Raw genomic sequence first — 24,121 nt, 5'->3', positions numbered from 1 at the left:
CTACTGGTAGCATGAGGCAATACCTGGACCCTATAGAGGTTGCACAGGCAGTCCAACTCCTCCAGGATGTCATGTCAATGCATGCCATTGCCAGAAGGTTTGCTGTGTCTCCAAGCACAGTCTCAAGAGCATGGAGGAGATTCCATGAGACAGGTAGTTACTCTAGGAGAGCGGGATAGGGCCATAGAAGGTTAGCAGGACTGGTATCTGCTCCTTTGTGCAGGGAGAAACAGGATGAGCACTGCCAGAGTCCTACAAAATTACCTTCAGCAGGCCACTGGTGTGAATGTCTCTTACCATACAATCAGAAACCGACTTCATAAGGGTGGCCTGAGGGCCCAACGTCTTCTAGAGGGCTCTGTGCTCACTGTCCGGCACCCTGGAGCTCGATTGGCATTTGCCCTTGAACACCAGAATTGGCAGGTCTGCTGCTGGCACCCTTTGCTTTTCACAGATGAGTGCATGTTTACCCTGAGCATATATGACAGATGTGAAAGGGTCTTGAGAAGCTGTGGAGAATGTTATGCTGCCTGTAACGTTGTTCAGCATGACCGGTTTGGTGGTGGGTCAGTGATGGTCTGGGGAGGTATATCAATGGAGGAATGCACAGACCTCTACAGGCTAGAGAATGGCACTCTTGACTTCCATTTGGTGTGGTGATGAAATCCTTGGACCCATTGTCAGACCCTTGCTGGTGCAGTGGGTCCTGGGTTCATCCTGGAACACGACAGTGCCTGGCCTCAAAAAGTTCAATTTTTGTCTCATCTGACCAGAGCACCTTCTTTCGCATGTTTACTGTGTCCCCCACATGGCTTCTCGCAAACTTTTTGTGGCTTTCTTTCAGCAATGTCTTTTTTCTTGCCACTCTTCCATAAAGGCCAGACTAGTGGAGTGCACGACTAATAGTTGTCCTGTGGACAGATTCTCCCATCTGAGCTGTTGATCTCTGCAGCTCCTCCAGAGTTATCATGGGCCTTTTGGCTGCGTCTCTGATGCTCTTCTTGCCCGTTTTTTTTTTTTTTTTTTATATAACTTACCCCTGCTTTAAACTTCTCCACAACTTTATCCCTGACCTGTCTGGAGTGTTCCTTGGCCTTCATGATGCTGTTTCTTCACAAAGGTTATCTAACAGACCGCTGAGGGCTTCACAGGACAGCTATATTTATACTGAGAATAAATTACAGATGGACTCCATTTACTAATTAGGTGACTTCTGAAGGCAATTGGTTCCACTAGATTTTAGTTAGGGGTATCAGAGTAAAGGGGGCTTCACGCCACACTTTTCACATATTTGTAAAAAAATGTTAATTTATCTTTCGCCTTTCACTTCACAATTATGTGCTACTTTGTGTTTGTCTATCTCTTATCGCATAAAATCCAAATAAAATACATTTGTTTTTGGTTGTAACATGACAAAATGTGTAACATTTCAAGGGGTATGCATACTTTTTCAAGGCACTGTATAATCCTAACACTTGTTGGACCCCATTTATTGAATACTGAGGAGCTAATTGTTTCAAACGGCCAAACCCACCAGGAAAAACTTTTTTTTTTTTTTTTTTTCTCCCATACAAAGAACTTTTGTTTTGTAATTCATCATTTTTGACTATTTCTGTTCAGACAGCCAATTCAATAGCCTGGTTTGTTGTTCATGTGATATAATATTTGAGTCTTTAGTAGCCTGTAAACCCAATGGGACAGATGGCTGATCTGACCGCAACCCTCTGGAAGTTAGCAGATGCCCAATACCCAACAGCTATGGGGGTGCGAGGAGGCACATCAGATGTAGGATCTGTCCTGAGCAGTAGGGCTCTTCCCCAAGATAAGGGCTGCCAGCAGTGTGTGTAGTGCTTTTATTCTCCTTCTGCCTTTCTATAGTGACATGAGCTTGCTAGGTCAACAAAAACGAACAAAGCCTATCTCAGCCCAAGAACACAAATATTGCATTAAATATTGCAGTGTACCAACCCATTTGGGCTGTTTTTTTTCTTAGTCTTTTCTTGGGCTCTGGGATGTATGAAGACAGAACAGAGTGAGGCTTTGTTCACTGTTTTTATTTTATTTATATATATATATATATATATATATATATATATATATATATATATATATATATATATATATATATATATATATATATATATATATAATGTTTTTTTTTATCACAGTAGAAAGAACAGAGGTGTGACCTGTGGTTTTCTACTGAATGTTCCCAAGATATTTTAAATTGTGAAGAAATTACAAAATGGCAACAATAATACAGTATAACTAAAGGCAATTTTATTATTATTATTATTTTTTTTTTAAAGATCGTGCAGATTGATTAGAACACCTGTGAAGTTTTTATTCCTGCCAATGCCTCTTATGGCACTTTTCCACTGCAAGTACCGGCTCGGCTCTACTCGGCCCGGTTTGCTTTTCCACTGCTGGTACCGCATGGTATAGTGTCGTAACGGTTCGGTGCGGTACGGTATAGGTTTGCTTTTCCACAAAAGTTGTACTAAGTTAAGTGGGTGGGATAACAACTGGGTGGGTTGGATTCTCTGACCAATCAGTGGCTAGTAGTGACTGCATGCAAAGGATTGTGGGATATGGTACCAGTTTGGTACCTGTTGGAACCACAATCGAGTAGGTACTGTTTTTTCAGAGCCGTACCGTACCGTTCCATGCAGTGGAAAAGCAAACCTGTACCGAACCGTTCCGACCCTATACCATGCGGTACCAGCAGTGGAAAAGCACAAAAGCATGCCAAACCGGTACGGTTCCATGCAGTGGAAAAGCGCCATTAGAGATTCATCATTTTGGGTTATCCCCAGAACATGAAAAGAGCTGAAATCTTCCAATGGATACACTAGTTCCTGTGACCTCGGTGACAACTAGGAATTCCCTTGGCGGGATTTCTTCTCTCCCCTTGTTTTGGCTGTGGAGCAGGAAGTGAAAGGAAATCTCCCTAATGTAATTTTAAGAGACTACCTGCTTTATATATGTGATGATGAACACTAAAGCCTAGTACATACTATGAGAAAATCGGACGACCGATCGTTCGATTTTTCTTGAAAGTGCACATACTAGCGTAGTCGAAGAGGAAGTGTACGGTTGTTCTATGCTTCTGAGCATGCGCATTTCTTTCTATTCGATTATTTACGTACGATCACTGTACACATTCGATGAAAATCGTATGTTGTGTTCACTTGCGATAAAAACATTTTCTTCCTGCACCTCCCATGTTTTTGTCATCCCAAAAGTCGGAATCGACTGTCCAAAGCACTATACGACCAGATAATCTGCTGATTGTTCGTCGTACGAAAAATTTGTCTTCCGATCTTTCTTCTTTCAGCAGGGACTGGTTGAATTTCGGTCCAAAGCGACCTACGTCATTTACGCCCCCTCCCCTGCTGCCTTCTGGGAGACACACAAAGGTACCAGAAGCTTGAGGGACCATACAGAAAGGGCAGCGTGACTTGCACATGCACAGTAGGAAACAGGCAGTGAAGCAGAAAGTAAGGATGCCCGATGTTCTGCCGAAAACTCCATCTCTCCAAAATTTCTAGCCATGGTACTTCTGGTGACTGTACAGCAGCAATAATTGGAGATTTGGACGAGTTGCTGTTTTCACAGAACATGGACAGCCTATACACTCCAGTACACAACGCAATGAGTGGACATTGTTAGTCTGCCCGCTACTAACCGAAAACATGGCCGCCTCCAAGGTGGTGACCACGTCTTTCCTACTTACCTGGTGTTCTGCCAAAACACTCTACTCATCGTGTACCGGAGTGTATATGCTGCCATGTTCTGCGAAAACAGCAACTTGTCCAAATTTCCAACTATTGCTGCTGTACAGTCACGGGAAGTGATGTGGTTGGATATTTTGGCAATTTGGAGTTTTCGGCAAAACGCCTGTGTCCGCTCTTGGAGCGGATGGGCAGGAGTCGGCTTCCGGTGCTGACATTGTGTGCTCCCTGGACAGGTAAGTCAGCAGCTACAGTATTTGTAGCTGCTGACTTTAATTCTTTTTAATACAGGCTGGAACTTCTACCTGTTAAATTTCAAATGGTGAAGTTGAAATACATAGGCATAAACTTTTTTTACCTGTCTTTTTTTATTTACTGTAGACAAGCAATACAGCTTGGTCATAACCCTAGCCTGTGATTGGACAATGAAAGAGAAGCAGACTGCTGATATCTCTCTGCACAGTTCACACTACTGCGACCTACAGTGTGACGTTCTGGTGACTTGCTGGAGACTTGAGTATTACTTTGATATGACTTTAGAAGCGACTTTCAGGAATGCCTGGGTAATCTCCCTGTAATGTCTGATCCAAATCATATCAATATAGGTTAAAGTTTATGGTCACAAGTCAGATAGAAGTCACCTTGAAGTAGTACAGGAACCTTTTCTAAAGTCTGAGCGACTTCAGTAGTGCTAATTAAGACAGCTCTGATTGACTAATATGTGATTTCATATGTCATGCGACTTGGGGTCTCACAAGTCGGCTCCCAAGTCGCATCAGTGTGAACTGAGCCTTAGGGCTCTGTCACACACTGTGTCCGTCAAACGGACTCCGCTTTTCTCAGCGGGGGATCGATCCGAAACAGAAGGATGACAGCTGTGTCTCCGCGCTGTGTGCGGAGACACAGCTGTCAGTTCCCCATGCATCTCTATGGAGGAAATTGGATGGGAACGGACCGTCGGTCGGTTCTCATCCGATCCGATCCGCTGGACGGATGGAAAATAGGGTTTCCATCGTCCAGATTTATCGGATCGGATGTCAGCGGACATGTCTCTGCTGACATCCGATGCCCCATAGGAATGCATGGGGGGACTGTTCAGATCCGCCAAAAAAACAAACCGGTTGATCTGAACGGACCGTCTGTGTGAAAGGGGCCTTATACTGACGGCTGATAGCACTAATGGGCTCTTAGTACTGTCCCAACCTCTCCCAGTCTGAGTTCTGCTGTGCAAAGTATTACAGAGGCTCATATCAGGACACATACAGTTCCATGTAAATATGAATTTATGAATTTTTATTGTCTGAAACGTCATATTTTCTGGATGTTCAGCTTTAAAAACTTTATTTAATATTGATGTCCCTTTCTAATGTATGTATTCTGATTCCTATAGATGATACCTGTTTTATATTCCTCTTTCAGGAAATTATGGATGATCAGGGACACAGCAAGATCTTGTCTTTTACAATTCCATCCTTGTCAAAGCCATCTGTGTTTCATGAGGTAAGTGTACAGAATGCTTCTCTCCTGGAATGAGCTTCTGAAGGTGATTTTAGTTATTTTATCCATCTGTCCATATTATCCTTGTACAGCTGGCTTATACTGTATATTTCACACATCGTCTCTTGTGGGTGGCATTAGTCAGAGATGCTTTAAGACAAAAAAAGGTTACATTTATATACGCTAATAATAAAGAACCGCTCCATCTAAAATGTGTGACTTGGGTTTTAGCTGCATTGGTGCGCGGTTTATTCCTGGTCAACAAGACTGGCCTTGGGGCAATTTCCTTTATCCTTTCCTGCCTTTATGCCAAGCAGCAAAATACTTAATTCTGTACCATCTATAGTGTATCATTTGTAATGATTTCTACATTTTCCTTCTAGTGGCGGTCTGTAATTTCAGTTCAGTTGTTTTAGGCTCCCTGAATAACCACCACTTTTGATAAAATCTCAGCCCCCCCCCCCCCCCCACATCTAGTCTTTTGTCTACAACTAGGTTTGCATTGGTAGAGGAGCAGTCAGCTCTGCAGGACAACTTGTTTGCAGCTTCTGCGACCCTGGCCCTCAAGTCGACTACCTAAGGCCGCATGGCAGCCTGCACGAAGGAGGGGCAGCAACGCCCCTCCCTTCTCCTGAGACCCTGCTGTCCAGCCGAAGACCCCATGCATACATTCGCCCAGAATTCCTTGAGGCACCTTCCTCTGCTAATGGCATGGGCTGTGTCTACACCCATGCTCCCATTTGTCAGGTTTCCTCCCACTGTCCAATATGCCCCCTCCTATTGGACCAGTGTGAAACACAAACAGACAGATAACATGAGCAGCATCTGATCACACTGAGCAGACCCCATCAATGGATCACTGCTCCCCGTTAGGCTGAGAGTACTTAAATTTGCCTGACAGTCCCCCCCTGGTGAGCAGGGAAACCCAAAAATGATGTACTCTAGCGCCTACCTAGAAGGGTGTTACATCTACACACCCACACAATATTTTGTCAGTTACAGGAAGCAGTCTTTCCAAAATCACAGCTTCCCCTGATGCCTCTGGTCAACTTTTTTTTTTTTTTTTTTTTTTTCCTCGCACATGGAGTTAATTCATCCCATTTTCCAGGGCATGACAAGTATGTACACTGAGCAATTCAGGCAGAAGCTTTTATGGCAGAAAAGACCTGCTGGCAATTAAAAAAAAAAAAAAAAAAATTCAGTCTCTATCTATCTATCTTTATAATTTTTTTCCATTACAAGTCAGCAGCTACAAAGATGTAGTCACTGATGTTTAAAAATCAGGTACTTGCCAATCCATGTATTCCAGCGCCGTCTTCCCTCCGCCAATTCGGAGCATCACTGCAGGTCCCCGGTGCGGCCATCTTACCACTATGGGGGCCAAAGCCAGCTCCCCACTGCGTATGCGCAATATTGCAAAAGCGAGAAACAGTCACCAGCACATGTCTGATGAATGGGTCCCGCGAGGCTCTAAAACGTTGCTTCTGCTGTAAAAATGTGATCACTGAATAAAGCTCTGGATCCATTCCGGAGATCACCTGTATGCTGATGACGTTTTCTCGCTCTGACTATCTTCAGTTCCAGCCGGCAGTCACTGCAGCACCCAATTACACACACAGCCATTTCAGGAATGTGGGGGTTGGGAATATTGTGTTGGAATTTTTGCGCAAGATTGCAATGAGCAGGAAAGACTGTTCCGGCAGCTTCCCTGGGGGACATGGAAGGTGTCCCAGGAGACTGCAGGTAGAGAGGAAGTGGATGAGTGACATCATGCTCGCTTAGGCCAGAATTGAGTAAGTGGGCGCCGGTACTGACAGAAAAACTGGTACTGCCCCCCCCCCCCCCCCAAAAATGTTTTGCTTTAATAATCGTAACCGTTCACCAGTTCTCTGAATTGGGTTATAATGAAGTGCATGTCTGTGCATTGGCAAGAATGATAGCACTTCACGTTTGCAATACATGACCTTTTATTCCAGAGAAATGGGTGCTAAAACACTTAAGTACTGAGCTGCAAAATTACATAGGGCAGTGTAGCTTTATTAACTGAAGAACACCTGGGGCCTTGTTCAAATTAAATTCTTAAATCCACAAGGACTGCGAAAAGGCTGCATGCCACTCAAACACCAGTTAAACATGCCTAAGTTAGACTGCTGTCCATGCAAATGAATTAGGCAGCAGAATATTTTCTCAGACACTAAGGACAACCATACATGTCGATGTTTCACTAAGGCTAACCATACATGTCGATGTTTCGCTTTCAGTCTGAGTGAAATCTTCATGTGGATGGAGGAATCTTCCCTACCAGCTTGTGCTCTGACAACAACCTGCGGCTGTCAGAATACCCGGACAGTGACTGCATTGGGTGTAGCCACAGTTCAGCTGATAAATTTCCACCTGGCTCCATCAATTTTCAGATCCAAGTTTTCTGGGCTGGATTGCACCAATAGGACCATCCATGTCTCAAATTCCTGCTAAATCAGCCAAAGATCGAGCCATGCATGGTCAGCATAACCAAGTTTGGTATGGCTTAACTCTGTACAGATTTCTCTTCCTTTCTCTATTTCAATGCTGCACCAGTAGTTTGTTTTTTTGCTTATAAAGTTTTAATTTTTTGTAACCTTAAAAGTAAAAGGATCTTTCCCTATGAGTCTGATTCAGAAAAATGGGGCCAGACCAGAGGAGGTAGCTGTAAACATATGCTCTAGTTGTTCCTGGCTGTTCTGCTGCTCCTTTGATTTTATTTATTGATCCCAGAGCATGGATCAGATCAGGGGTCCAGCGACTAGCGTTTCGGGAGTTCTGCCATAAAAGCTGCTGCGTTTTCTTTAATGATACTGTGTATTTAGTGTTTGAATTTTTTATTTATTTTTACTAAATCTGTGTCTGTGCGAGAAGACTATATTCTGACCAAAGTAGCTGGAGAATGATAAGCTGCTTATGTGGGCATGTCAGGTGAACTAATGATGCATATTAGCCCACATTGCTGTTTAAATCAGTCAGTTTTGGCAGAAGGTTATGAGGTCACTGGGCTTTTTAGCAGAATTTAATTAAATTGGAATAAAGAGCTTTCCAAACAGTTCATTAAACCACTAGCTCTTCTAGGCAGTGCTCACTGAAATATACCATAATGCTGATCACTACGTCAATGTTTCTTATGTGACTCAATCTCTGACCGCTTGCACTTTGAATATTTCTGAAAAATACATATTTATCTGTTTTAGAGATCTTTGGGTAATTTAATAGTGGTGTTTGGAGCCACAGGGGCATATTCAGAGATCATCTTAAGAGTGATGAGGCTATGTGTGTGTTTATAGTCTCTATGCCTTCTGTAATTGTTATTACTATGAAAATTTAAAATCTGAAAGTCTGATCTGAGATCATCATGCATTCTGCTCTATATGTAAAAATAAATATTGCATTTGATAAGTGAAATCAAAGACAAAAACATTATCTCTAACAAAAAACAAAGAGTGCATGCAACAGTGGTGAGTGGATTGATCACAAGAAAAAAAGTGCCCTTTTATGAGATCAAATCCAGGTGCAGATGATCAACAATCTCAAAGTGTCATCCGCGGTGTCTTGCCTCCACCATATGAACGAAGTGCAAACTCACCAGAGCCAATTGCTGTCTAAGTTAAAAGGACAGCAATAACGCATTCATTCATCATTGATCCTCCTCTCAAAGGTGCAAGTGCTAATCAGTAGGATGTGGTAGATCCCCCAATCTCTGATGAGGCCGTCAAGGGAACTACTTACTCTCATTCATCCAAAAACCGGCAAAAAAAGCCAGAGAAAAACACTCCTAGTGTAGTATTTATTGTAAACCCATAATTAAACCTACAATCCACAAAAACATATTGCATGGGCAAGAGTCAGTATGTAACAGTGACTTACATCAAATACTGCCAAACTCCAGTTGGAGGAATGGCGGCTGGACCTTAAGTATAATCCAGTTCATACAAGTAGTCCATAAGGTACGTAGGGAAAATGTCCTCAAACGGACGGTGGAGGAGCGCAAGGTCTCTAACATCCGCCAGCTCCGTAATGTCATCATGGAGGAATGGAAGAGGATTCCAGTGGCAACCTGTGAAGCTCTGGTGAACTCCATGCCCAAGAGGGTTAAGGCAGTGCAGGAAAATTATGGTGGCCACACACAAGTTTGACACTTTGTGCCGAGTTTGGAGATTTTCACTTAGGGGTGTACTCACTGGTTGCCAGCAGTTTAGACATGGCTGTGTGTTGAGTTATTTTGAGGGGACAGCAGATTTACACGGTTATACAAGCTGTACACTCACTACTTTACATTGTAGCAAAGTGTAATTTCTTCAGTGTTGTCACATGAAAAGTTATAAAATATTTACAAAAAAGTGAGGGGTGTACACCCTTTTGGGAGATACTGTATGTTTCCTAATGCTGAAATAGGTTTTGTGTGGCCATGCCCTGTTTAAAAGTTGAGTTTCAGTGTATTATTATTATATTTCAAGAACCATTATTATATTATCATTCCAATGCTCTATTGTGAGTCAGATTTACAAACCTGTTATTTTTCTTTTTGTTTTCTAGCCATCTAGTATAGGATCAATGGCATTAACGGAAGGAGCTCTATCACAGCATGGATTAACCAGGGTTGTGTACAGTGGGCCTCATCCCCAAAGAGAAATGCTAACCGCTCAGAACAGGTGATAAGTGCTTTCTTTAATTTTTTACCCACATGTTTATTGGTGAATGGTGTTTTTAGTACCTTCTAAGGTTTCCACAGTAAGAACTGTTAGGTGAATTTTCCATGCTAATTTATTTATGGTAACCCGTTCCTCAAGTGCAGGTTCACACTATAGAGATGTCAGACATCGCACGTGATTCGCACTGCTATGCAAATCAAATACGATGTCTGTGCGATGCAAATTCAGCCATACAGATTGTATGACTGAATTTGCATTGCATTCCGACCAAAGTCATGCAGAACCTTTTTTTGGTCCGCACCAGAATCTGATCACATGGGTGTTCATACCTATGCAATCTGATTCCTGTCTGAATTGACAGTTCGCACTGCGATATGCAAACTAATCTGGGGGTGTCATTAACTTTGTACAGACTCGCCCAGCAGTTTGCATATGGCAGTGTGAACTGCCTGCGAGTTGGGTGCGATGTGGGAACCCGCAGTGGATTTGCAGGGTTCCCACATTGCACCAGTGTGCACTGGCGCTGACCTTATGGGTAAGGCTAGGGCTGCCTACCGTCTTACAAACCAACGTAGAAATCAGCCAGGATTAACAAAAGCAAGTGACTCACTTCACCTTTTACCAACAATACGCTGACAATGAATGGGCAAATATGTATTCTGGTTTTATCACTAGGATATGCTATTTAAGTAAGCAGCTACTACTTTGCTACGGAGAGATTTAACTACATGTTACGATTCGTCTCATGTGCAGTACATTGAAGTAAATGTGATGCTAAAGAGAGAACTGCCAATTAAATCTCTCAGCAGAAAAATTAACTACTAACTATGGACCCAATGCAAAGGGATCCAATCAACAAGGATGTTAGGCTGGCCATAGATGGTCTGTGTTTTTTCCTCCAGCCAGTGGGCTGATTGGGGGGGCAGGGGGGGAGGGAGGGAGTTAACCTATTCCCCCATCCACGCATGTGAGGTAGATGGAGGAATCTTCCCCACTGTGCCATTTTTTTTCTCAGGTCGCCTTTCAGGACAGCACCTGGAGAGAGCGCAGCTCCACCCAATTCACAGGAAACACTGCAAGATAAAAACTCCTCCTCTTCCACCATGCCTCAGTCATTTGTGTTTCCTCCTCCATGGTGGAAGCATTGCAGGAGCTTGGTGGAAGGGCTGCGCTCTCTCCAGGGGGAGAGGAAAAGTTTGATGCCCATTTTTGTTGATGTATATCGAGGACCATCCCAGCTCCCCTCCCTGAGTACAAAGGGGGTACGCTCCGGAGCCACTGACCTCTCTCGCTCAGGGGAGCAGAGACCCTTCGGAAGATCCTTGTCCGGGTGTCGGGGGTCCGCGGTTCGGCTGCTTAACCGGCAGCAGGCGGGGAATCGTTTTTTCGTTTAAATTTCCCGCATTTTTCGGACCCTGATCCCGGGGACGCGTGGCGTCAGTTCCGGTGGACGAGACTTCCGGAGGGGGCGTGACGGCTCTAGCTCCGGCCGCATTCGCAGGGGTCAGGAGGCAGGTCGAAGGTCGGTGCTTCCGCTTCCGGTCCACAGCGGGGGACGCGGGAAAGCAGCATTTGAATGTACAAACATTTGGAGAGAATCTGTCAGCACGCTGCACCTTTTCTGACATGGAAGAAAGGATTGCAGCATCGGTGGAAGCAGGCACCGCCAGCACCGGCCAGGCTCAGGTAGGAGAGGTACAGTGGTGCCTCTTTCCTTTACTATTGAGCTTTATTGGGTTTTCTGTTTTGCCTCCTTGGGAGTCCTGCCCTGCAGTTACTGAGTATACGGTTCTCGGTCTTGCAGGATATGTGTTTCTGGGAATTTTGTTACTTTTAAAGTGGGTCACTGCTTTGTTAATCACTAGAGTGGTGGTTTTCTTAAATGCTTCATGGGGATTCATGGTGGCTTCTCTGTTTATTAGGTTAAAGCCACAGTGAAAACCAGAGCCCCAACACGAAGAAGGAAGTGTCCTTTGTGTTAAAACCCACTTAAGAGATTCCTGGTGAAACCCCTCTGCAGTTTGCAGTAGTAATTTCTTTGGGTGTGGTCGATGCTCATAGGCATGAGTTCAAGGCCCAACCATGATAACACCTTGTGTGCTCACAGCTGTGTGTCATTATAAAGAGACTGTTCAGCTGAATAGTGAATTTATCCATTTATGGCACCCTATCCTCAGATTACCAAACAATCGGTGCACTTCTAATCACTGTATTAAGTGTTTCAGAGGATGAAAGGGCGAATGTGCTCTTGTTCCTCAAAAAGTTCAGAGTGGCTGAATCCTCTAGATATAAATTGTTAAAGATCTGGGAGCGATTTATTCCACGTTTGAAATGGCTATCCATAATGGAAAGGGTCTTTCCGGGCCATAGGGTCCTTACAGGGTCCTTTGGAAATGAATTGAAGGACCCAGAGGGGTCTCTTTCTTTTCTAAAATCTCTAAAAAGGAGGTTTTCCTTTGAAGGGGATCAGACACATTTGTGGAACACAAAAACCCAGAGGCGGTTTTCTCACAGGTGTCTTGTCGCACGGATGGCATTTGAGGATATGGGGATATTAAAGACGCCATGGATAAAAGGGCAGATTCTCTCCTTAAGAAGGCTTGGAATTCTACTACATCCAGCCTAAAGCCGGCCATGGCCTCCACGGTCGTAGCCAGAAATCTAGAGTGGTGGCTCGACCAGCTCAAGGGACATATGCAGGCTGGTGCATCAAGGAAAGATCTCCTGGAGTCTTTCCTGCTGATCCTAAAAGCAGTAAATACATGGCTGAGGCTTCTGCTGAAACGATCATAATGTCTGCCAGGCGGCAGCCCTCATCAACTCTGCTCGAAGGGTAGTTGGTTGAAAAATTGGTCGGGAGTTTCAGCCTTTAAGGCCAAACTTTGTGGTTTGCCCTTTTCTGGTGACTTGCTTTTGGGCCTGAATTAAAAACAGTTCTTTGACAGAACGGCAGATAAAAAGAGCCTTTCCGTCCAAAAAGAAATCGATCCCAAGCAAGGGATTTCGTCCTATCCCGCAATCCAACAAAAAGCGTGAACAGGACCAGAGACCCAGATGGGCCTCTCAGAAAGGTAAGGGAAAAAGTGGAATTCTCTTTACCTCCTGACAAGCAGACCCAAAGCAAGTGACAGCTGCCTTCCAGTGGGGGGGAAGACTTTTAGGGTTCCTCCCACGGTGAGAAGTGTCCGCAAGCCCCTTTGTAAAGAACGTTGTGGCTTAGGGATACATGCTGGAGTTCCTGGAGACTCCTCCAAGCAGATTTTTTGTTACTCTCAAGGGATCCGGAATGTCTTGTCAGCATGGCCGAGTGGTCTAAGGCACCAGACTCAAGAGTTGTTTCTTCACCTTGTGTGGTGAAGCTTCCTCAATCATGTCTCTGTGGCAAGAGCTGATTCAACAGGAAGTACTCTTTCAAGTTCCCAAGGAGTAACAAGGCCGTGGGTTTTTATTCACACATTTTTCTGGTAAGGAAACCCTCAGGCAAGTATTGGATGATCTTGAATCAGAAGATTCTAAACAGATCTATCAGGTACAAACATTTCAGGATGGACACCATCTACTCGGGGACCAAGCTGCTGTTCCCAAACTGCTTTTTGGCATCTCTGGATTTGAGGGTTGCTTATTTACACATCCCAATACATCGAGACTACCAGAAGTTTCTGAGGCTGGCAGTAAATCTGGGGGAATCGGTCTGGCACCTGCAGTTCAGAGCCCTCCCCTTCGGTCTTTCATCCTCTCCCAGGGTGTTCACCAAAGTGATGGCAGACGCCCTAGAGTCTCTGAGGCTGAAGGGTATTTCCATTGTCCCATATCTAGACGATCTGCTAATATTTGCAGAATCCAAAAGCCAGACGTTGGGACACCTTCAGGAGACTCAGGACCACCTCAGGGGTCTGGGGTGGCTCAGGAATGTGGAGAAATCCAGTTTAATTCCATCCTAACATATAAAACTTCTTGGGTAAAGGATAGATTCTGTCCTCCAAAAAAGTCTTCTTACCACAAGAGAAGATAGTGAAGACCCAGAATGCCGGGGCCCGGATGCAAACCAATCATCAGGTTACAGTCAGGTCAGCCATGGCAGTTCTGGGCTTGCTCACAGCTGCTATCCCTGCTGTACAATAAGCAAGGCTACATTCTTGCCTCCTCTAAAGAGACATTTTGCAGAAATGGTCACATCTGGACCCTCTGGAGAAATTTGTCAAAATTTCCACAAAAGCAAAAAGGTCTCTGTGGTGGTGGGGGAATTCCAGAAATCTGGATGACGGTCTGCAGTGGTCCTTCCATCCGGACAAACTTCTGACCACGAACTCCAGTGCCTGGGGCTGGGGAGCCCACTTAGATGGTCGGACAATGCAAAGGACATGGTCCAAAACAAGGCCAGGAGGTCATCCAACACAGCGGGAGTTGAAAGCCATTTTCCTAGGTCTTTGGTCTTTTCAACAGGCAGTCAAGGGCCATCATGTCCAAGTTCTCTCGGACAACATGACAGTGGTAGCTTACGTGTCAAAACAAGGAGGCACAAGAAGCAGGCTGCTTTTCATATCTGGCAATCCAGCTCTCCTGTGCGGAGAAAAATCTTGCCTCCTTGATAGCTGTTCACCTAAAGGGATCACAAAATCTTCTGGCAGTTTTACTGAGCAGAAGAAAAGTACTGGAATCAGAATGGAGTCTGAACCAGGAAGTATTTTTGGAGATAGTGGAAGCCTGGGGACTTCCCCAGATAGATCTGTTTGTTTGTCAACAGAACGCCAAGGTCCAAAGATTCTTTTCCCTCCACAGGGAAGATCAGGCCTGGGGCTTGGATGCTCTAGCTCATCCATGAGACTTCCCTTTGTCTTATGCATTTCCTCCGTTTCAACTAATCCCATTAGTTCTCAAGAATTTCAGGGAGGAAAAGACAAGTTTAATCCTGATCACACCTTTTTGACCAAAAAGGCCTTGGTTTGCTCCCCTGGTGAATCTGGCCTCACGGCCTCCTTGGAAGCTCCTATCCAGGAGAGATCTACTAACACAGGGGAACCTGATTTATCCGGAGTTTGACCGTCTACAACTGACAGTGTGGTTTCTGAGGAAGGCCTCCTAAGAGCCAGAGGCCTGTCGGAAAAGGTCATCTCTACCCTTCTCTCCAGTAGAAAGAAGGTGACCAGGGACATTTATATGAAAGTCTGGTAAAAGTATAACTCCTGGTGTTCCAGCAACAACTTTGAGATTAAAAGTTAGTTTCAGTGCTGAAGTTTCTCCATGAAGGAATGGAGAAAGGACTGGCAGCCAGCACTCTAAAAACGCAAGTGGCGGCTCTTTCAGTTTTTTCGAAAGGACATTGTCCCAAGAGACTTTAATTAGAGAGGCTTCTCTGAAGAATTTGGTTTTGAAAACTATCTTCCTGATAGCTATTACCTTGGCCAGAAGAATTAGTGAAATTCAGGCCCTTTCAGTGTCAGACTCCTTTCTGACCGTTTTTTCAGATCGAGTTGTGCTGCGTACAGACCCAGCATTTCTTCCAAAGATTGCTTCATCTTTTCAAGGTCACAAGAAATTGTGTTACCAACCTTCTCCTCAACTCCTAAGAATACTCGTGAGGAATCCTTTCACACATTGAATGTGAGGAGATGTTTGCTTCAGTTCCTCCTCGTAACTAAAGAATTTAAAAAATCAAATGCATTATTTGTTGTCTTCTCTGGATCTCGCATAGGAGAAAAAGCATCTAAGAGCACTCTAGGCAGATGGCTCAGAGGGGCTATTGAGCAAGCTTGTGTAGCTCAAGGTGAAGAACCTCCAGAAGGCATTCTAGCACATTCCACAAGGTCTGTGGCAACCTCATGGGCTGAAAGGGCCGGTGCTTCGCCTTAACAGATCTGCAAGGCAGCTACCTGGTCCAGTTTCTCAACCTTCCTTAGATACTACAGGTTGGACTTGTTGTCAGCTCAGGATCAAGCCTTCGGCAGAAAGGTTCTGCAGGCAGTGGTCCCACCCTAAGTGTAAGTTGCTCGCTTATCCTCTCCAGGTGCTGTCCTGAAAGGCGACCTGAGAAAACCTTAGTTACTTACCGGTGACGGTATTTCTAAGAACCTTTCAGGACAGCAGCAGCTACCCCCCCTGGTTTTTTGTTTATAATCTTTTGTAAATGTTTAACCTGCGGTAGTTGTTGTTTATGTTCCATTTTTTCCAGCATGTCGGAGGTTACTCTAAATGACTGAGGCATGGTGGAAGAGGAGGAGTTTTTATCTTGCAGTGTTTCCTGTGAATTGGGTGGAGCTGCGCTCTCTCCAGGTGCTGTCCTGAAAGGCTCTTAGAAATACCGTCACCGGTAAGTAACTAAGGTTTTTTTTTTCTGATAGCTGGACTTGATCAACAAAACTTTTCCAACAGTCCCGTTTGTCCGAAATCGATTTGTTAGATCAAAATTCAGATGGTCTCTGCTGATCCACCTTTGGGCAACTTGATGCAAAGGGATCTAATTGCCAAATGGTCATGTCGAAAATAGCCTTATGCAGTAGTAATGATTGGGTCTTATTGGAATTCAACTGGAAAAAAAGAAATCTCATTGGAAATATCCGCTTGGTTTTGAAGGCACTTAATTATAGTAAAACTTTAATTTGAGTAGAACTGTTTTCTGATTCTCTAGAACTAGGTGAACACTAAGGCTGGGTTTCAAACTGTTGCAGAGCGTTTCACACACAGTAATGCACGTTGCATAAAGGCAGATCATTTGACTGCACTATTTTTTGTAATGCATTGCACTACAGTGAACAATAGTGTGTTACTGTGCATTGTGGTATGCTAGGTGGCAAGGTGTGTTGGGTGCTATTAGTGTTACTAAACCCACAACCATAAAATCAGTCTGTATATGCATGCCTATTGTACTCACTGTGGAACCTAATGGGTTAATCCAGCGCATTGTTTAAAAAGGCTCTTTGCTAGAGAGGTTTTTTTTTTTTTTTCTTGGGATAGTGCATGTGATCAGCACAGGGCCAATCAACACTGTCCAGACAGAGGGTCAGGGGGTCTTGCAGTCTCATAGGTCAGTCAGAAATCTCCTCCTACAAGCTTTAACCTGTGCTTGGCTAGACACTGGTAGAAGTCACAAGACTGGTATATACTGACTGATAAGAAGATGAGAAAAGGTGTTTAGCAGTTTATATTTAACAAAATAATTGCATTTTTATGTTCTGTGTTCTGTGTACTGTGGGAGACCGGATATCCTGAATGCAGGGTCCTGGGTTTAGTAACACTTTAAGAAGAATGGCACTGCAGCTCACAAACGCACATTTTCGAGTGCTGTGGTAACATTCACGGCTTCTTATTTCCTCCACAGTGGCACTCTTGTGCAAATACAAGGCTGGATTAGTTCCACTCCACAACCTAGCTGTGTTGTCTGTTAAAGCAGAGTTCCACCCAAAAATGGAACTTCCACTTATCTGCTTCCTCCTCCCCCCCCCCCTCTGGTGCCACTTTTGGCACCTTTCGGGGGGGTTTACCCTTCCCCACTTCCAGGAGACTCCGCCACCCCTCGAGAGTTTGGCCCCCCTCTTCCTTCCCCTATCGCTGGGCCAATTAGAAAGCGCAGTGGGCTTCGCACATGCATAGGTGGGAACCCACAGTGAAGCCGAAAGGCTTCACTGCTGGTTTCCATCACAACGAATGGCGGCGGCAGCACCCAGCAGCCGATCCGAAAATCGGCTGGGATGCTGACATCGCAGGCTCCCTGGACACGGTATGTCTCCCTGGAGAAGCTACAGTATTGGTAGCTGTTGACTTTTAATTTTTTTCCCCCTATCTGGAGCACTGCTTTAAGGTGCCTGGATCAGAAGACTGGCTGAACAGACTAATCCTTTATTGAGCAAACCGATTTACATATATTTCAGCTGTATATTTAGTTCAGTCTACTGAGGTTTGGTAGACCGTTATTAGACGAGATTTATAGCGCTAACTGTTTGTGCAGTGCTGTACAACATGGGGGCAGACAGTACAGTCCCAATACAATTCAATGCAAGAGGAATCAGGCTCCTGCTCATTGGAGCTTACAATCTAAAAGGGAGGATCAAGTGATACAAAAGGTAACTGTGAAGGATGAGCTGATGGAGAAAATACAAAGTACAGTTGTCTCCAGATTTTTAGTTTCCTGGGAAAAGTGATGTTTAAATCCTCTCTATTGAAAACACTATTTATGGTATGATCAAGATCTGTAAAATAGACTGCTTATCACAGTATGGTCTGTGCGTGCATGGAACCGTAAATAATGTCTTTGAATTGGGCCTGGAAGAGCTTTTCTTCTCTCAGCTGAGTGCAATTTTACACCCCTGTCAGCACATTGCTGCAGAATAGTTATCAAAGGTAATTTAAATCTGCATTTATCTATGATCATTATGGAAGCGGAACACTTCAGACAACAAAAGCCGTTCATCTCCTGTCTGGCATTGTACGGTTAAACCTCCTCCATTTGTGTGCCTAATCTGAATAAGGAAGTATAGATTTACAGCTTTTATAGCGGGATCCTGCACCTTAATTGTTGGTTGTTATTTTTGTTCTGGATAATGGCTATATTAAATCTCAAACTTTCAGTTTAAATCCACCAAATATATTTCAAGTGTGTCAAAACAAAACGTGTATGATGCATTCCAGAGCCTTTCAATCAGCAGGTATTTTAAAGTGGTTGTAAGGGCTCAAGGTATTTATATCGAGGTAAAAAAAAACTGTACACAGCAACCCAGCCCCCCTAATACTTACCTGAGCCATCTCTTGATCCAGCAGTGTGCACATGGCTCCCACTACTGTCAATCACAGCCAGTGAGGAGAGAGCGGGAACGGAGCTGAGCCATACTCTGTGTGTGAATGGACACCTAGAGCAGCGGCTTGGGGGCACTAGGCAGGAGCGAGGTAACAAACGCTGGTTGGGGACCCGAGAAGAGGAGGATCAGGGCTGCTCTGTGCAAAACCATTGCTCAGAGCAGGTAAGCAGGACATGTTTGTTTGGCCACTTCTGGACCAAGCCTATTTCTGACACTTGTTTACAAGTTAAAACCAGTATTTTTTTGCTAGAAAATTACTTAGAATCCCCAAAAATTATATATATATATATATATAATGTATGTATCAAGGGGGGAGCTTGATCTGTTAGTTTGCCTGTCTCATGTTTCCAGGTGTGATTCACTGGGTCTGAGGGAGTGTCCCTACTGCATCCAATGAGTGAGCTTGTTGGACAGTGGAGGAAGCCTAGCGAGTTGCACATCAGGGTTTATGGCAATCCTAGTGGAGGGCATTCTTGCAATGCATCCTGGGATCGACCATAAATACTGAGGGGACATGTGACAGGGCATCTTTTGGCGGGAGCAAAGTCCCAGGTTGAGGTGGACGGCTGTCTCTCCTCCTGCAGGTGTGAGGAAGGTGGCTCAGTAGAAGTCCAGTGCCGACGAAACGCGTCAGAGCGTGAGCACGCGGTCATTCTGTTCCACACCAAGGACATCCCAGAGGATCCCCAGCACTAAACGCCATTTGAGTCCGGGCAACATCGCGATAGGGTGGCTGGATCACCCGTACCGTGTGGCTCAGTGGGGACAACGTTAGTAGCGGGAGGACCGGGTCTTGTGCCTTGGATATGTTGTTCGCATAATACATCCGATTCCATGTGAGTGTGATTTTAACCTTTTAATAAAGCCTTGTTTTTACATATTTCGCTATGGGTATCTGTTCCCCTTTTATGTGAGACGAGAGGAGGAGGTATCTGTTCCCCCTTTATGTGAGAGGAGAGGAGGAGGTGCTGCCTATATCCCTACTAGTTGGAGTGGAATCCTGAGGGGATCGCCATCCGGAAGTGGAGGATTATTGATTGAATAAAGCGCTAAACCCTAGCATTAAGGGTACGTGTCCACTCTCAAGGGGGGTAGCACAGTGGTGAGGTGAAGGATATGATGGTTGCTGAGTGATCGATAAAGAAGTCTTGTGTTTCATCACACAACGAGTTTCCAACCTTTCGTGTGTCTTCACCCTGAGAATATTATGGACTCATGAACTTTAAGGCTTTATATCTATTCACTACTTTGTTAGGCTGCTAATAATTGCCATATACCTTCAACCTCGTCAGAGGCGGTTTTTAGCGCTGCTAGTGTTTATTTGGGCTAAGGCTCTTATACGCACCTTTTTTATATCACTTAAGTCATGCTTCAAATTTGCGCTCGTGGAATGGTGACAAACATTGGAACTTAAAAATCTCCATAGGCGATGCTTTCAAAATTTCTACAGGTTACCAGTTTGGAGTTACAGAGGTCGTCTAGTGCTAGAATTTATTGCTCTCGCTCTTACGATTGCAGCGATACCTCTCATGTGTGGTTTGAACACCGTTCACATATGTAGGCGTGACTTGCGTATGTGTTCGCTTCTGTGCGCCAGCTCGGAGGGACAGGTCGCTTTAAATTTTTTTTTCTCTTTTTTCTTATTTTTACTCTGTCCCTTTTTTTTTTACATTTTTTTTGATCACTTTGATTCCTATTACAAGAAATGTAAACATGCCTTGCAATAGAGATAAGCAGGACAGGTCCTATTTTTAATGTGAGATCTGGGGTCAAAAAGACCTCGGATCTCACATCTACACATAAAAGCAATAAAAAAAATTAAAAAGAATAGGCCCTTTAAGGCCGTTGGGCGGAAGTGACATCTGACGTCGCTCTGGTCCTCCAAGGCTATAGAGTAGAGTGGAGATAATGTGGCCCTCGCTTGACTTTCTGCCCAGGACCTGAAAGGACTGGATCGTTTTTCCCCACTACCGATGGCTCCGAGATGCTGGGACCACTTTTATGTTAAAGCGGATCGCCGGCCATGTAGAAAAATACTGGGGTTATGGCAGCTATCTGCTGCCATAACTCTGGTATTTAGCGTCAAAGTACCTGACGTAAATACACGGTGGGCGGTCCGGAAGTGGTTAAAAAAAAAAAAAAAAACCTGCATTTTAATGTCCAGAGACCAGGAGTCCAACTCCTTACCCAAACTGGCTGGTTTCTAAAGATGGTAAACTGTAGGAGTTTGAACACCTTTTTTGTTTTGATGTTCCTGAAATGTATTTAGTTGATTTAGACCCCGTTCACACTGGGGCGACCTGGTCGCCTGACAGGTCGCCGTAGGTCGCCTGCCATAGAGAAGCTGTGGACCCGTTCTAATAGGAGCGACACAAGTCGCTCCGACTTAGAAAAAGGGTCCGGAGCTTCTTTGGGGCGACCTGGAGCGACCTGCATTGACTTTAATGTTATGAAGTCCAGGCCGGCCGCTCCGAGGTCGCGGTGCCGGACACTGTGAGGTCGCCCCGGCAAGCCGGATCGCCCCAGTGTGAACGGGATCTTAAAGTGATTGTAAAGTCTCGTTTTTTTTTTTTTTTAAACAAACATGTTATACTTACCTGCCCTGTGTAATGGTTTTGCACAGAGCAGCCCAGATCCACCTCTTCTTGGGTCCCTCTTCGGAGCTCCTAGCCCCTCCTTCCTGTTGAGTACCCCCACAGCAAGCAGCTTGCTATGGGGGCAACCGAGCCAAGCTGCAGCTCCCTGTGGGCATTCAGACATGGAGCTGTGGCCGGCCCGCCGTCTCTTTCCTGATTGGCTCACTGAGTTTGACAGCAGCGAGAGCCAATGGCGCCGCTCTGCCATCTCAGCCAATCAGGAGGGGGTAGTCTCGGGCAGCTGAGACACTCCTGCAACATCACTGGATAGAGATGGGGCTCAGGTAAGTCATAAGGAGGCTGAGGGGGGCTGCTGAACACAGAAGGCTTTTTATCCTATTGCATAGAATGCATTAAGATAAAAAAAAGTCTGCCTTTACAACCACTTTAAGCTGAAGAAATGTATTCTTGTGGAGCTTTGGGTTTAGACTGTCTTCTAGGCCAGTGGTCCTCGACTCCGGTCCTCGGGGCCCACTAACAGGCCAGGTTTGCAAGATAACTAAATTACATCACAGGTGATATAATTTGCTGCTCAGTGATTGCAGAATTCTAGTCTGCATTTCCCCAAGGTAATACTTAAAATCTGGCCTGTTAGTGGGCTCCAAGGACCGGAGTTGAGGACCACTGTTCTAGGCCATTTCCCAAGTTTTGAGTTAGGCCCCTTTCACACATACGGTCTGTTCAGTTCATCAGTTCAGTCACGTCAAAATTTTATCAATCCGTTTTTTCAATCCGTTACCAAAGCAAAAACGGATGAAAAATGGACAGTTTTGTCCGCTTACATCGGTTTTTCTTCCGATCCGTTTTTTTGACGGAGGAAAAATAGGGCATTCATCATTTCCAAAAAATGGACATTGACGGAAGCGAATGAAAACGGATGATCATCCGTTTATACATAGATGCATTGACGCCTGTTTTTCATCCGCCAACGGATGGATGAAAAACAGACAAATGGACCGTATGTGTGAAAGGGGCCTTAAGCTAATGGTGAATTGCGCAATTACAGTTGTTGTGCTAGTGATGAGGCAGGACATGGAAAATACAAAGTGATAGTTTCTCATCCAGGCTTCTAAGGGGCCCTAAATGTTCTACAAGTATGACATTAAAATTAATAACCATTTAGTATTTCCTGCATAGGTATTTTTTTTTTTTTTTTTTTGGAAAAGGTGAAGTTGGCCCATAAATTTCAGATTTATGCCATTGTTGGTCAAGTGCATAGTGACATAAGCAGACAATATAAAACAAAAGCTAGCGCTAGATTGGTAGTATGGGTAACCCCACCATTACTGTTCTTCATGTGAAACCTTTATTACATAATGTGGTTGTAAACCCTCACAAATACACAGTGACGTGAACAGCCTCAGATAATACACAGAGATGAAACAAATCCTAACACATAGGTTTAGATGAAACAAATCCTCCTATATAGGTTTTACTTGTTTAACTGCAGCCTTCCCCTCTCTACACACGCAAAAGTGCAGATCATGTTAATGTTTCTTCATCTGTCAGCAGCAGAGAAGAGGGCAGAGAGGCTGCAGTGGCACTGTGAGAGCTGATTGGAGGAAAGGGACATGCTCCCCCCCCCCCCCTCCACATAGAGGAATGAAGGAACATGCAGAGGCTTATTCTGAATAGACAAGCTGTGTGCTCATCTCCCTCCCCGACACAAATTTTAGCTCCTGTTATCTTGTGTCTGAAAAACTTTTCAGAAGTGAGTCCTGCTGTTAACACTGTAACGAAGAACCAGTGAGAAACTACACTTACAGCTTTGGGTAGAGACCAGTAAACACTACAGTTATACGTATATGCTTAGTTCTAATTTCATGACTGGGATTTACAACCACTTTCAGACATTGTTATAATAGAAAGAAGTGTTTGTTTTTGATGATCCCTTTTCAGACAAGCCAGGCAATGCAAATAAATGGCATATACACCATAACCGCAGACTGCAGGCAATATCCTATGTTCCACACACAAATGTGTATTGCTTTCCAAACTTGTGCTTCATTTCATGACTCCTGCGGGGCTGCTGGTATTGTAGAGGAAATACAGTCAGCTTTTTCTAACCGCTTTAAAACGTATTTCCACTTTTGCAGTCAGATCGGAGAACCCCCCACTATGTTTGTGTCCCCTTTTACACAGAATACCTAAAATTATTTTCTGACCTTTTCTAGTTGTTTCTTTTGGAGTAGATTTATACATGGATTTCTATAGGCAAATTGAAATAGTTCAGAATGGCTTGGGCAATTAAGGGACAGTGCATTTAACAGACCATAGACCATCCAAGCCTTGAGATCTTTAAAGCGGTGTTCCAGCCTCCCCCTCCAAAAATTAAGTCAGCAGCTACACATACTGGATCTGCTGACTTTTAATATTCGGACACTTACCTGTCCTGGAGTCCAGCGATGTCGGCACGGCAGCCGATGTTCCCATCGGCTGTCGGGTGCTGCAGCCGCCATTGCCGGTAAGGGAACCCGGCAGTGAAGCCTTGCAGCTTCATGGGCGGGTCCCCACTGCGCATGCGCTATGCACATTTGGATTGGCTCAGCAGTGGGGGGGGAGGGGGCCAAACTTCAGATTAACAGCACCGTGGCGCCGTCTCCCGGAAGTGGGGAAGACTACTTGTCAAAAAACAGGTACCCATTCCCCCCTCCCTCCTCCCTCTTGAAAGGTGCCAAATGTGGCACCAGAGGGAGGGGGGAGTAAATGTGCGGAGGTTCCACTTTTGGGTGGATCTCCGCTTTAACCCTTTAAGTTAGGACAGAAGGTGTGCAAAACAGGTTTAC

The 24,121-nt window shown here is 44.7% G+C and overlaps 1 protein-coding gene across 4 annotated transcripts in view; it reads left to right on the top strand.

Moving 5' to 3' along the window:
• The window catches only part of HYCC1 (hyccin PI4KA lipid kinase complex subunit 1), a 227,104-nt gene that overhangs the window by 98,504 nt on the left and 104,479 nt on the right, over positions 1 to 24,121 (top strand). For all 4 annotated transcript variants that reach the window (XR_014225350.1, XM_082259372.1, XM_082259374.1 and 1 more), the window contains exons 5-6: positions 5,154 to 5,234; positions 9,795 to 9,910. Coding sequence is in view for 3 of the 4 variants with exons in the window: in XM_082259372.1 (XP_082115498.1) it covers positions 5,154 to 5,234; positions 9,795 to 9,910 (197 nt within the window). In the remaining variant the exon portion in view is untranslated. The remainder of the gene's footprint in view (positions 1 to 5,153; positions 5,235 to 9,794; positions 9,911 to 24,121) is intronic.

Source organism: Pelophylax lessonae (assembly GCF_965119305.1).
Source record: "Pelophylax lessonae genome assembly, chromosome: 5".
In the NCBI taxonomy this organism is placed as follows: Eukaryota; Metazoa; Chordata; class Amphibia; order Anura; family Ranidae; genus Pelophylax; species Pelophylax lessonae.
This window is presented reverse-complemented; position numbering and strand designations above follow the sequence as displayed.